The 15360-nt window shown below is 48.0% G+C and overlaps 1 protein-coding gene across 1 annotated transcript in view; it reads right to left on the bottom strand.

Moving 5' to 3' along the window:
• LOC8043567 (MFS-type transporter SLC18B1) overlaps positions 1-15360 on the bottom strand; it is a 30983-nt gene that overhangs the window by 14392 nt on the left and 1231 nt on the right. The window contains exons 2-7 of the mRNA XM_029975528.3: positions 10654-10749; positions 8900-8973; positions 6944-7091; positions 3595-3663; positions 3443-3530; positions 3009-3148 (exon numbers count right to left, since the gene is read on the bottom strand). Of these exons, the coding sequence (XP_029831388.1) occupies positions 3009-3148; positions 3443-3530; positions 3595-3663; positions 6944-7091; positions 8900-8973; positions 10654-10749 (615 nt within the window). The remainder of the gene's footprint in view (positions 1-3008; positions 3149-3442; positions 3531-3594; positions 3664-6943; positions 7092-8899; positions 8974-10653; positions 10750-15360) is intronic.

The raw sequence follows: 15360 nt of genomic DNA on the forward strand, positions 1-15360 counted from the left end.
ACAAATGTCTAATGTAAACGATTTATTTCACGCCGGCTCAAAGCTGAAGTTTTGAAATAATTCGCGGGTTCTAATTTTCGCCATGCGGTGGGATGTCAATATAGATTCCAGTGTGTTTACATTTTACCGGAATTGTTCGCGGAACCTATTATTCGCGGAAATTGGGTCCTCGCGAAAATTAAGTCGTTTACAGTACATGTAGTGAAACTCATGTGGGCGGATGTGGCTATTCCAAGTATGTGAAATATAAATATAATTTCGATTTACACCCAGCAGCGCCCAAAACATTCGTGCTGAACTTTTGTTGGCAATGCATGCGCTTCAAACACCGATCAAAGCTGCGCCCGCGCGAGAGAACGCCAGAAAAGGTTGCCCCTCGAGAACCGCTTGCAAGAAGTTAATTCTGTCAACGCTAGATTGGTGTGCCTAACAGTCGGGAATTCTGATTGAACATCAGCAAAACAATTCAGGATACAGCCCTAAATACGGTCCCACTGAAAACGAAACGCGCAACGACGCGCTGAGGCGTCGCGCGGCCGCGCCTCTCCGTATCCTGACGGCCCTACGTTGCACAGCGCCACCTACCTCGTCTTCCTCAAACGGCCCGCGCCTAGAGCGGCGCTCCGGACACCAAGTCCTTCTAGCCACCATAATCGGGGATCGCGGGACATGGACGCCATTTAATTGCTAAATTTTGCTGGGGGTCTATGGGGCAAAGGGTTGTTTTATTTCCTAACTCAGGTCATAAGAGCCAATTAAGGTGCTTGAATAATTTACACAAGGTATAAATGATTACGTTTCCATAGCCACCAGTTTTGTTGCGATAGGTTAAGTATTTTTTTAACGCGAAAAATCGTAAATTCCGCCATCTTGAACGTTGCTGCTTGTCTGGCAACCCTGCTTTCTCCTCTCGACGTTTGCAATTCTCGGAGCGAGAAGGAAGCGAGAGAGGCTGCGCCAAGGCGTTCGTTGCTTGCAATGGGAGGCGAGAGGAGGAAAGGCGCATGGAGCAACAGAGTTGCAACAGAGCGGGCGTCTGCTCTCCTGCAGGCAACATTGGCGCATATCCTTTCTCGAATCCTTTCCCTCAGGCGCCGCCATTAAATTGCAAACGCTCTCCAGGTTTTGAGTTGCCCCCACCCTCACTTGAGCCTCCCTACATTATCAAATTTGGCAATTTTCGCCACACATCTCTAATTATGCTACAAAATGTGGATCTGAATATTATTTAACAAAACTTTTAGGAAACATTCGCCGGCTATTTATCGTTTACGATCGCGGTGCTGGTGAGGTAGGCTCTTACCCAATAGGCGATGTGGATTCGGCTGACGTGCACCGATTCTGCGTATGCATCGTAGTGAACAGGCGAAGGAAGGAAGGCGCAAAAGAGTCCAGTTTTCTTTTAAAAGTTCTATAGCAAATAATTTTTTTGGGCTCCCTATTTTTGTGTTTTTGTGTTTCTTTTCACACCTTTTACGACGTGCGGTGGATGAAACTCGATTTTAAAATCATTTCATGGTCCCTTTAACGTATTTTAACAGGCGTCGCTACCGAGCAACATCAAAATTATAGTACACATCCTCGTAGGAATGAACGGAATGGAAAACAAAACTTGAGTAGCCAATAACAACCATTACACCCAGGGTCTTACATTTGCACCACAAGCTGCAAAATTCGTTCTACATTTGACTTTTCGAGGCCTATTACTGCACTTGTAGATGTCCGTTTCTATACTGCCTATTTGCTTTTTTTATGTGCTGATATTGCATCGCTTCCCCGCTGATATCAGCGGGGAAGCGATGCAAAGTGTATACGTTACAGCCGCATTCGCTTTGCGACTTCTTGTGTCCGGTGCACAATTTGTCACGCGCTATCTTACTTTTAGAGCGCAGCTCTTAGGGGCCCGTTCCCGGCTTGAGCGGCGTCGGCGTCGGCGTAACCAAGGTCATCCCAAGGTCACGTGACCCCTCCCAAGGTCATCTCAAGGTCACGTGACCCCCAAGTCACGTGACCTTGGGGGTCACGTGGGGTCATCTTGGGGTCACGTGACCCCCTGAGGTCACGTGACCCCTCCCAAGGTCATCTCAAGGTCACGTGACCCTAAGGTGACCCCCACGTGACCCCCCAGCCGTTTACTCGGGAGTCACGTGACCCCCGAGGTCACGTGACCCCTCGAGGTCACGTGGGGGTCACCTTGGGGGTCACGTGACCTTGAGGTGACCCCCACGTGACACACAAGGTCACGTGACCCCCAGGTCACGCCTCCCCGAGGTCACGTGACCCCCCTCCCCGAAGTCACGTGACACCCCCCCCGGAGCATATTAAAGAATGAGGGGAGGAGAAGGAGGAGGGGTCTACCCTCCCCTCAGTACCCTTCCCTCCTCCTCCTCAAGAGCTGCGCTCCAATTCGGCGTTACAGGGAGTTGTAAACGGCTTTCACTTTTTCGGAAATTGCTGCTGCAGCCAACGACTGCGCAGTGGCAGCCCGATGACCAAATATGCGCGGACATGATACATCGACGTATTAACCCACCTTATTACAACTCACTTCGCTGTCAAGGGCTTCAAAACCCATTTAACGCGCACCATTTCAGCATCTTGCCAGCCGGCTGGGCCTGCTCCCGCATACCGGAAGTGTTAGAACCGGAAGAACTATTCCCGCTGTGCGCCGAGTCGCCGAGTCGAGGCTATGCACGTTGCGCGCTGGGTCGAGATTAGACGGAAAAGCGATGAAAAACACACAAAAAAAAACGAGAAAAACGAAACGAAATGTGTTTGTTACGCATTGTGCGGCACCTTTCAATGCAGAATTGCGTTCTGTACGGAAGCCTTTCACAACCGTCGCTTGGCCGCCTTACATAGCACAGTGGAATCTTCTTAGTGTACGCATTGAAGGAGACATCAGTAAATGTTGGTTGCTAGTTGTAAGAAGTGTGCTGTCTGCCCTTGTCCCTAAGTGATTTTATTATTTCTTCGATTCGTCCGAGGAGAGTGGCATTATTTCTCACCTGCCTGAGGTGCGGCTCCATGGTGGCCGTGTTGAAGCCCGCGCACGCGTAGCTGCCGAAGATGGCCAGACCGTACAGGTAGACCATGGGCCCACTCCAGAAGTGGCGCAGGTTCGTCGGGCCGGAGCTCATCTTGTCCACTGGACAGCGGCACAGGGCAGAGCGTATACAGTTACTCAAGGTCTACCTAACTACTATATCCTACAGTTAGGGGTGTTTCCAGTAGGGTGGGGGGTGAGGACGTCAGCCATAATAATTTCTTAATTTAGGTTGTACCCATGGGTTTAGTTCTCAGCTTCGCCGCTAGGGGTGCGACAGTTGGATCTACTTCCCAAAGGGGTCTCAAAACCTTTGTGAAAATCTGTGGAGGATCTGAGATCTCCCGAGACCCCCCTGACTTTTGTTTTTGCACTGGGAAAGCCGCGCGCGTATACCTGTCTTGGGAATGATGAAGAGCGTGACGAGGGTGGACGAGAGGCCCAGGCCGCCGCAGACGACGAACGGCGTCGTGTAGCCGCCGAGCTGCAAAAACCGAGACGGCGTCACGACCCCTGTGGGAACCGTTGCCCCACGCCCGCCCACTCACGTCGTACAGGAATCCGCCGACGGTGGGGCCCACGATCATGCCGACGCTGAACGATGTCTTCAGCGAAGACTGCGGAGGAGAAAACGGGCTCTCAGCTTTTTTTTTTTTTTTTTTTTTTTTTTTTTTTGAGACACGGCTGCTGTCCTTGGACTCTGGACACGAACTCTCTTCTTGACGTTCCCTCATCTCTAAAGTTGCGGTATGCTAATGCATCATACAAAAGGCAGTGTGCAGACATTGTCTGAAACGTGTGTATTTCTTATGTCATATATACCGGTCCTGTCACATCAGTCATACAAAAACTTTCTTTAGACCGAAGAGGCGTTTCCACAAACAATTCCGTCATTATGTTCGACACACCGTGTCATGACGAAACTTTCCCCTCTAAATTTAGCGGGAAATGCACGAACGGACATATGGGCAAAATTTTGGGACTGGGGAAAGGGGGGGGGGGGGGGGGGGGGTAGCGTTAAAAAGTATTTCATCTATTAAGACACACTCGTATTGTGCCCTTTAAAAATCCTCCTTGCTTGATAGAGAGCTGAAACTACACTAACAGCTGTACACTCAGAATAGGCCCTTTTCAAAGTGTGCGCGCCATCTAGAGGCTGGTGCGTCAACTGATGCCGCAGTTCGTTAGCGCATGGTAAGTGGCTCTCGAAACAGCATCATTACACTGAAGGTGACTGACGGCTTGATTGTCTCACTGGCTCGTGCTCGTTCGTGGATGAAAAATTGCGCGCCCTCAGTGAAGCAACAAAAACTGAATAGTTGTAGACAGACAAATAGGTGTCGTTCCATGGCGCCGCGAGACGCGACAAAGCGGCTGTTGTAATCATGCGCGATTCGCATGTAGTTTTTAACCAGGGTGTCGACCTGAGCCCGAACAAAAAAAAATCGGAGAAAAACCGTCCTTTTTAACTGAATCTAAACAAAAACTGTAACCGGAATCAGACATTCAATATTGAACTCGAACCGGAACAGAACTGCAATCTCATGGGGCGGTCACCAGTTCATTGGAAACGGTTTTGGCGTATGTGAGCCGCACCTTCTTGCGGGTGGCGATGCGAAGCCAATTAAATATTCGCGTCAGCGGCTCAGTTTTGACCGTAAACAAACGGCAACGACGACGGGGACACAACTCAATAATAATGGAACAAATAAGTATATATTTCATGTCCATGTATTGGCGTCGGCGAGTCGGCGTCAGGGTGGCGTACAGTTGTAAACTTGGTTTAAGTTGTGAAGAAATTGGGTGGTTTTAAATTTTTGGCGCCTGTTGCGACTCGTAGGACTTGTACGCTTGATCGCGCGATTGATGTCTGCGGTGACACCAAGTGCCACGAAGCGCTACGAAGCGTTTTGTGCGACCACCCTTTAGCTTAGTAAAATTAATGATTTGAGGAAGCTTTTGCGTACTTTTGCAGTCGTCTCTGCGTTTGATGTCAATAGTTTTATGCTGCTTTTTTTCCAGTAACACAATGGGACTGTGTGGCAACTGCCATTTCTTTCACGTTTAGGAATTAGAGGAGTGGAATGGTGGAGTTCAGCCATCCCAGGAGTGGGAATGGGCCCAGTGTTTTCATTCTGACGAGTTGAAAAGAATGTAATTCTTGGGGGAGTTCTAATTCCCCGAAATGGAATTGATATAAAATAGGGGGGGGGGGGGGGGGGGGGGCATTCCGCAACACTGCCCCAAATACGCTCAGTGCCCAAGGAACGGCGAACGCCAATGTTGCTTGATGGACTTTTGAAAAAGGTATATTCCTGTTCATCGAGATCGTACTTGGTCAACGTTACTAGAACCCTCAGTTGGGAACTCACCGTTGAAGCCTGGCCACTGGCGTCCACCGAGACCGAGCTAAATACGACAACAGCGCCACTCTTTATCATGTGTCTGTACTGTGGTCACCTTGTGCTTTTAGAAAGCCTGTTTTCGCGTAAAAACCAACGGAAAAAACTTTTTTGTAGTAACTCTTATTGGAATTTAATGCGAAATGAGGGGCGCGTGATATTTTCTAAAATCTTTAGTTGGCACGGCAAGGTTTTGCAGCACAATTAATATTGTGTTTATACAACCATGCCTCAGCGGTGATTTCAGGTAGCGCGTCGTATTTCGCGGCGCATCCGCTTGGGAGATGGGGTGGCATCTTTGCAACCCCTTCCACCGTATCCGTTTCGGCGCCAAAATGGCCGCTTAAAGCCAAAACGAAAGTCACGTGCAGATGCTCGAGTGGCCGCTGCGGGAGAAATGGCGGCGTTGTGATCGCCATTAGCTCGGTTCTGGTGGACAGATCGGTGCCACTTTTTCAGAGCAGTTCCTATAGGAGTTTCTTAACTGAGTGGTTCTAGCAACGTTGTACTTGGTCAACCGACCGCTCTGAAATGCGATGTCGCTAAGGATTTGAGAACGAAACAGCGTAATCGATAAATTTGCTAACTTCAGGATGACTTTCACGAGTTCTTGAAAAATAATATTTTCGGCGCTAAGAACTTACTTTATTTTTTTAAGCACGCACTTATGTGTCGTTAGTGATTCCATAAAGAAAGTTAACTATGGAGTTTCGAATTTGCCCATTTAGATGCGCGGCAGTGGCCTATTAATGCTGATCTGTGTCAATCTTTAAAAAAAGAAAGAAAGAAAAGAAGGCACGGAAATTTACCAATCCAAACTTGAAATAATGTGTTTTTCTCTTTGCATCATGAAAACCCACATTTTTAAAACGTTTGAGTGGTCATTCAAAGCAGTTTAAAGATCAATTAAAATCTCATACAGTTGAAACGGCAATCTAGCGGACAATGTCCACAATGGCCAGTATGCCTTCAAAATCCTAGGCCAGCAATAGTCGACTTAAGTATATTAGGGCTTAACTCCGCTACACCTCACTTCCAGCCAAAAGTTATGTTAACTATATAGTATTACTGAAAACGTTATCTCAAGCTGTGTATCCAACATATAATACAAACGACAATTAAAAAAATTACCGTTGACAAGTTGTCTTAGTATATACTGGAAGGCCCAGAACGCAAACAGACCTCTACAGTCAATAAAATGATCGTGGGCTCGAACAAAGACGACGAAATAATGCGTGTAACAACAAAATAAAATATATATTAAAAAATAACTTTTCGTATCATATCGTATTTCAATAAGCATGTTCGAAGCACGTGTCCCTCATACACGCTTGGAACATGCCTGGGGACAGTTCTTGTATGTCCAATGTTGCAGAAGATCGTCAAACGAGGAAGAAAAGGACGCCCCAGACAGTCTCTGCAAAGCACTGCAAAGTGCCCTTTGTACGATGCATTAGCATTGTGACCATCGGGTTTAGGTCAACGAGTCACTGACCAGCACGAGGCCGATGTTCTTCGGGAACTCGGACATGATGATGGTAGAGCTGGCCGTGATGTAGGCGGCCGCCCCAAAGCCCTCCGTGATGCGGATGACGAAGGCCAGCGCCACGAACGTCCTGCCCGCCGGCACCAGGTCGATGAAGCTGCACGTGCGCGCGACCTAGCTGCTTAGCTTTGGTCGAAATGCACACGAGTCCACACCGACGGTTGTATTTGGGTTCTTTTTTCCACTAGAACGCTCGATTCGGGTGTTTCGGCAAATGGGCACTTCGTCTGCTGAAGACTGCATCATGTACTGAAGCATGAGAAGCGCTCGAAGCAATGCCTCGAAGGTGACAGGTGCCTCGTCTCGGATTAATCATCGTTATCTGGACTTCTTGAGTATATGCTCCACCGCCCTTTGTACTCATTGCTCGGCAGAAAACAAAAAACAAAAAAAACAATAGAGAGTTTTAGTAGATCGTGTTTTCGGGTCACGCTATTTGTAGCGGGAGCTCGCGTTGCTACTTCGATGCATGCTTTGAAGCGCGCGACCGTAGCATCCATACTATCCGATCAGTAGTGCACATTAAGAGTTATACCGTGAAATAGCGTATTTCATTACATGGATTTATTGAAGCGCTCTTCGTTGCTGCTGAGCCACCAAATTCCTAATCATCATCACTTATTGCTGGCGGTTAGTTAAAAGTCAAAAGAAAAGGCATGTAAAACCAAGAATGCATAGTCACACTCGATAATAAACAGTTCAACGCAACATTGTAGAGACGCTTTTCTAGCACCTGTGTATGTGTGCGGCCACCTTCTTTTTCTGTTTTCTTTCCTTAAAATCGATGTTTCTTTTATTACTGCGGTAGCACAGTAGGTTATTGACCTTCCAGACAGCATGTGTTCTCGCCCTCTACCCATGGGCTTGTGCGAATTCATCGCTGCCCAATTCGCTGGGGCATCTCGGTGACGCAGCGGAGGGCCACTTATGGTCGCTCAATCGGCGCACGGAAAGAGGCGCACGGGATACTACAACACATGCAATTCAACGAATAAAAACGCTACACGCAGCAGCAACCTCAGAAGTAGCATTTCAACCCAGAATGCGCTTCATCAACCGGTTTTCATGCGGAAAAAAAAGCTAGCGAGGGACGGCGTTTGCTCACGACGCGAAAAGAGACCCTTTCGCGCGGCGTTCGAAGGCCGCGCGCTCACGCGTGCCGGCGACCTTGAAAGCGTGTGCTGCGCCATCTTAAGGCGCTTGTCAAAAATGGGAGTGATTCTTCAACACTTTTGCTTTGTAGCGAGGCGGTGCAATTTAGAAGGCGAGAGAGGCAAGCTTATCGAGAACATAAGACAAGACAGAAGCAGCAGGATCGGTCTTCACCATGGGACCTTGCAGACGAACACCGATGATATTAAGGCACACGGTCTGTGCTTACCATCTTTGTCAGCTTGTACATATTTTTGAATGATTCAATAATATCAGGATTCGTGTATGAAAGTTCTCGGCCATAGCTTAAGAATCAATGTCTTGGATTTTTTTTTTTTTTTTTGCTCTAAATTGTTTAGGCTACATATAGTTATGTCTTCGGGTTATTTGAAAGAACGCTTTTGAGCACTGGTGACATGGCTATATTTCTTATTGTAACTTCTAAAACTAAGCTTTTCGGTTACTGTTTTTTCTTCAAAATATCGATCTGCATTAGAGAGTTTTAAAAAAAGAAGAGCCCATTGCTATCTTCCTTCACATGCGCTGTGCGACGCTCCAAAAGCTGCTTTAGAGACCCGAACGGTCGGGGTTTCCCATTCCAAAACTCTCTGTTAGCTCTAGATCGAAAGTTCTGAATGCAGCGAACTACTTTTGTCTGTAGGCGTTTGTGTACCGCGCAGTCGAGCTGCATGATAATAAAAGCATTGGCGCAAATCCCACTGTCCGACGCGCGTTGCGCGGCGAAGTGCTCACCCGAAGCAGATGACACAGACGCTGGAGAGGATGAAGCCGCCGTTGAGCATCGTCTTGGGCGTCACCAGCGCGATCTGCAATCACGCGATTAGTGATCAACAATGATCGCATGCGAAACAGTGATATGACACAAACAACAGCGGGCTCAAGACTGCTGTTCACACATTTGCGTTAAAATGTGGTCCATTGCGACAATTAACCACTCGTGTACGACAAGTGACGAGCGGGAGCAATCTATATGGTCTAGAACACTTCGAAACTGCGCGCAATTCTTTATTTAGTTAATTAATTTAATTACCAATGAACCTGATTCGGATTGTGCGATTTTACTTGCGATTCCGCAGTTGCGACATCGCTCGTGCGGCAAAGAAAGCCTGGAGGAAGTTGCGGTGCCGGATGTTGCAGCTGCCAATTCACGAGCCAAATTGCACCATGTGAATCGGCGGGCTTCACGCATAATTCTTTCGCCGTAGACTCGAAATAACTCTGAAAATGTTATAACCGATTCTTTCCAATAGATTGCCCGTAGATGTGATCTCGCGGGTATTGCGAAACCCTCTGTCTGGTTACACGCAAATCGGAATATAGTTCCACAGCTATCTAATAGATGGCGCCAGTATGCTAGCGTGTTCAAGCGTGTTATCTCGTCGTTAGTGGTTGCAACGCAGTCAATCACACTCGATGACAAACGTGTGAACTAGCATTCATGCTTCCGGCATTCTAAGCACAGAACAGCACTTGTCTTCTCACTTTACGCAAGTTTATAATCATAAAGTGCCTTTGCGGAGAGCAAGTCGTCTGCTTCTTGCGGAGGAGTTGCGGTGACGTCAGAAAGACGCCGAGCTTTGATTGGCTCTGATTGAAGGATAGTGGGTAGGCCTCAAAGCAAGCTGCCTTGAGGTCTATCCACTATCCTTCTTTCAGAACCAATCAGAGCTCTGCGTTCTGACGTCACCACAACCCATGCAAAACAAGCAGACGAACTTGCGCTCCGCATGGATAGTAGAGATTTAAGAGAGGGAGCAACTCAAAACCTCGGAGGGCGCTTTTGTCGGTGCGTGTTCGGTGCAGACAAAGAACATTAAGAGACACAGCGCAAGCGCTTGTGGTGTGTCTCTTAATGTTTTTTTGTCTTGTGGCGCTTTTTTACAAAAGGAACGATGTACCGGTCATAGCTTATCTCTCGCTATTCATAAACTACGCGTGAACCTCGATCGGGCAGTTGCAAACACCCTAAAATCCAGGCCACACTGCGCAATTCCAGCGGAGGCGACGCCATCTAGTGGAGAAGACGCGAAGGTAGAGAAATGAGGTAGAGAAAAGCTTTTATAGAGCCGCAGTGCCGAATTTCGGGGCGACACCTATAAAGGAGGCCAGAGCATGGCAGGGATCGAGCACGAGTGCTGAGTCGGCGTTCGGCGGAGACTCGTGCCTACCCCAGCCGAAACTGCAGACGTCGCCAGAAAGAGCTCCGCAAAAGCAGCTCATTTAGTTAAGGCTCAGTCACGCCGTGCATACTTCGTACAAAAAGACACGGATATTTCTCTGCAGACATGATGACAGAACTGTCCGCGGACACGCGTCAGGCTTGTTCGGAACGTGTTTGATTCACATGTGCATGCTTCGAACACAGACAGTTTTAGTACAACCAATGTTGCAGAGGACCGTCATACAAGCGAGAAACACGCTTCAGCCAATGTCTGCAGTGTGACCGCGACTTTGGAGCGCGCGTAAGTCGATGGGCGCTCGCTTACCAGCTTTCCGTAGACTGGAGCGATGAGGAAGATGGTGAAGTAGAAGGCGGAGAAGATGAGTCCGTACTCGGTCGGCGTGGCGCCTTTCTCCTCGGCCTGTAAAGCACCAAATAGCGAACTTGGAAGCTGCCCCTGAGCGGTTTGTATCTTTGTATGCTTGTTTTTATGCAAACACAATGCCTCGGCCACCGGGTAACATGGCACGGGACATGCTGTGCACTCTGACCGTTTTCGTAGAGCTCTAAAGGCAGTCCTGAAAAACAACGCTATTGCCGTCTGCTAATGACTCTCGAGGAAACCAGTTGTGACCGGGTCACGCTTAAAGGCCGACGACCAGTTCGCGCTTTCCACTTTTCCCTCGCTTCCTCCTCTCCCCCCTTCTACCCTGTCCACCGTTGCCTCTTTTCTCCTCCCCCATGGAGAGGAGGATCTTCTGCCTTGCAGAATCTCGGGTCCGGTCGTCGGCCTTTAAGTTACACCCTGACTTGCTCACGGAGTAACGGAAACACCATGCCCTGTTCACAACTGACTTCCTCCTGTCCCCGCGTTTTATTTCTTTTTTAATTTATTTTGCTTTTGGTAAAAATTGATGAAAGCGCACGACAAGTTAAACAGACCCTTGTTTATTCTCTCGGTGACCTGGTCAACACTGCACACTTCGAGTCCACGGTAAAACTTTACGGTACCTCTGAAAACATGACGTTCGAGTGTAAAAGTTTGATTGTCAGGGCGGGGCAACTCGATATATAAAAAATGGGACGCACGCACACATAGCACATAGGCAGAAACAGGGCCGTACCCAGAAAAAAATTTCGGGGGGGGAGGGGGGGGGGGGGGTTTCGGGGACAACGGCAGCCATTTTGAAAGTGTCTACTGTCTTATTTTCGCGTATGAATCATGTGCATCGGTGGCATATAATGGAGAGTTACAGCAAACCGGAGAACCGGTCCCGGTTTGGTACCCGGTAGCCGACCGGCGCCACTGCGCGTGCGCAGAGGTGGAGATTAAAATCGGCTGGCTGCCAAGGCACCGACCAGGGCCGTACCCAGAAAAAAATTTTGGGGGGGGGGGGGGGGGGTCAGAACCCCCTAACCCTACCCCCCCCCCCCCCCCCCCCCCCCGGTTACGGCCCTGGGCAGAAACCATATATCCGTATAAACAGGGAACTCAAAAACCTTCGCGTTCAAACATTTCAAACAGTGGCTAAACTCGGAATTCGCATGACTTTAAGTAGATCATTCTCATAACACCGATGATGCATGATACCCCCGATGATGCATGATACCCGATACTCCACTGTCTTTCTCATCCTCGGAGCTATCGGGACGATCTACCTAAACTTCCTATTAGCCTGCACAAGACGTATCGTAAAGAAAAGCAAAAAGCGAACAAGGAAAAAAAAAGGTATAACTTGTCTTGATCGCACTCATTCACGTTATCGTTGCGTAACCTGCAAATAACTGATAAGACGGCGGCGACGCTATCGACGACCTGGTTAGCAGGACTTGTCAACAGTGCAACACAAAAAAGTGCCACGAGCTACTTGGGAGTGCCGCAGACAATGTAATCTCAGTTCGGTTGCTTTGTTCCGGTGCGAATTTAGCGCGTGGGCGGCGCGGCAACAAAGATCTCCATGGAAAAGGCCGTGCTCGTCAAAAGGCGAGTCTGCTTCCGGCCACTTGGAATAATCAAGGCCTGCGGTCATCCTGCTCCTCCTCCATGAAACGTCATCACAATCAGATAGCGCCAACTAGTGTCACAAGTGCCAATTCAGCAAAAGGCGCTAAAAAAAAAAAAAAAAAAAAACATCAAGCAACATTGATGGCCTTTCTTTCTTGGGAATGAGTATGAATACCTAGCGGTATGGCTGAATTAGGAAAAACAATACCTAGAAGAACAGGAAGGAAATATGCCAAAGAAAAAGGGGAAAATGCAGCAATTGACCTCTTCCGAGAAGCTGTCTACGCACGTGCGAGCGCCCGATGCCACTGAGCGGGGGAAGTCGGCACGAAAAATCGAGGAAATTCGGAAGGAGGCTGTGGATCAGCGAGTAGAACATGTAATTGCAGCATATATATAATTGGGTTACAGAAAAAAAATGTTACATAAAAAATAATGTGGACGGAAAGAAAAACACGACTTTGGGTGGACGCCACGGATGCCCCTCTTCAAAGTCGAGGTGGGCACGCGACGCAGCTCAGAGAGCGAAGAAACTGGTAGCGTAGCTCCCATTATCGATTGGTAGCGCAGGTAGGTCACTTTATCGATTTTTAGTTCGTGCAGCCACCACTTGGTGTCGTCGGTATTGGAAAAAGGTCTATTATGAAGCATTATACTATGGAATTACACTAGATATTAAAGTTGTTAGGGGAATACGGGAAGGAGTCATGGTGCCGGGGTTGTCTCTTGGCAATGAAGTATTATGCATGCAATCTGAGGTCCAGTCGAGCGTAGAGACTCGGCATATGAGCCGGGACTGGGGGAGCATGGAAATACACCAAATGAAGGAGTGCAGGGAGAGATGGGCTGGGCATCTTTCGAGGCTAGATAGGCGATCAGTAAGTTCAAGTTTGAACAAAGGCTTGAGACGATTCAGGGTACGCGATGGGCGAGAAAGTTATCTAAGCATCTATACATGAAAAGTCTGAACACTAAATGGACAATCCAAACCCGAAAATTGAAATACCAAGTCAAGTGCTGGGACAGAGCAGACTACCCCTGTGGAAAAGGAAGAAAAATAAGCCAAGAGAAATATGTGGGAGGAAAGAATACAGGGAAAATCAGCTTTAACTATATGTACAGGGGACGAAAACAGGAAATAAGGGAGCAGCCTCACTACGCTAAATCACGGGAAAGCTCGTTGCTATACGAGGCTAGAACGAGAGTATGGACTAGGGCATACAGGACAAAGTACGAGAAAATGGATACGCGCGGTGTGCCGTACGCCAAGGGGAAGACGAGACAATAGAACATGTGGGGTTGAAGTGCGCAGGGCTTGCTCCCACTTTCCCGGAGGGGGCGATGGATTTGGCCGCAGCGCTGGGGTTTGCAGACGAGAATGCGAGAATGGAAGGATCGATGATAAGTGCATTTTAATAACAAAGAGGAGATTGGACGACTGATGGAGACTTTCTAGGGAAAACTGATTGACGTGCAACGGACCGGAACAGGGACAGAGACAAATTGGTATTCCCTCCCGCGTGGCTTCGACCTAAAGTCCTTGTCTCCCAGTGGGTCCGGTGTCGGGGTGACGCCGATTTGGTTTGGCCGGGGTGAAATTGACGGCTCCCTCGGCCGGGGGAAGAGGCGGGGGGATGTTTTTAGTGGTTTTGCCCGATCCCCTGAGGTCATCCAAAAGGGCTGTGCAAGACGACGGGACGAGGCGGGACCGCGACATCGCTGCCTGTTGCGATTGGTCAGTGCCACGCCGCTGACCACTCGCAGCAGGCGGCGTTGTCCCGGTCCTTTCGTCGCTTCGTCCCGCCTTGTCCCAGTCTCGCATAGCCCTCCTGGTGATATCCGAAACCGTCTGGTGATAGTTACGAAATTGCTGCGGGTAAGCAAATTTGCGAAGGAAAGGAAGCATACTTAATTTCTAGGCTAGGTGGCGCAAGCTACCACCCGTTATGAAAGGTATACAGTCATTAGCACTTATCTATTCATCCTTGGGCACAAAGCATGTGATTGGATCTAGCTACAAGGTGGAACCAATCAGGCAGCCTCAAAAGCTCACGTCACTAGGCCATTTCTGTTTATGATTGGTTCAACGATGATTTAACATGTGTTTTAGATGCAGAATAAATATTGTATAATATTGTTGGGTCACTATACTATCGGGCAGGATTTGGCGAGATGGACTTACGAAATTAAAACAATTAAGTGAAACTAGTGCGGATTTTACGCACGCTATCAAGGGACTGAGATGCGATTGAGTGAAATACGAAGCCTGATGGCCCCGATGCCATTGTCATGATCTTGTGACAAAAAGACACGTGCGATCATTTCCTTCTGAATGAGGGTAAATGGATGCTAGCTTATATTCTGAGCGCAATAAAACTTGAATGTAATCTGATCATTTCAATCGGAGTGCACGATTAATCGTTCTGCATCGACCTATGCTTGATACCAATGAATGTTGTCAGAGACCAGACAAAATGACGTTTACTCAAGTATTCTGATCTTACAAGTCTGATACGAGCTAGTTGTTTTACATTTGGCAGTTTGAAATTGCGTCGAAGATATCCGGGAAGGAATGTTTTATACGCATGCATAGAACACGTTGAACAGCCCAGTAGATAATGATGGCAGCCCAGAATATGATTACTATGTTCTATACCCGGAGACAACTCTGTTGAATTTCTCAAGAGACTTTAGACACTTTAATCTGTGCTCAAAATGCGCGACAGTATATATATCTTTCAGGTAGAATAGGACGCGCGAATATTATAAGGTTAGCTGCAGGTCGGTAAATGACTCAATCGGCAAAAAGCAAGATGTTACAGATTTAAAAAGTAAAAAAAAAAAAAAAAAAGAGCTCTCAAGAACATTGTTTGGGATTTTCGCCCAAGAATACGTTTTGAAGGGGAGCAATCGATAATTATATCATACCTCAGGTACTTCCCCCTCCCCCTGCGCCAATCGATAATTATATCATACCTCAGGTACGTCCCCCCTCCCCCTGCGCCTTATTTAATAGAAGTCTCAAAA

The sequence above is a fragment of the Ixodes scapularis genome, unplaced genomic scaffold, assembly GCF_016920785.2.
Source record: "Ixodes scapularis isolate PalLabHiFi unplaced genomic scaffold, ASM1692078v2 PGA_scaffold4__175_contigs__length_147842914, whole genome shotgun sequence".
Lineage (NCBI taxonomy): Eukaryota > Metazoa > Arthropoda > Arachnida > Ixodida > Ixodidae > Ixodes > Ixodes scapularis.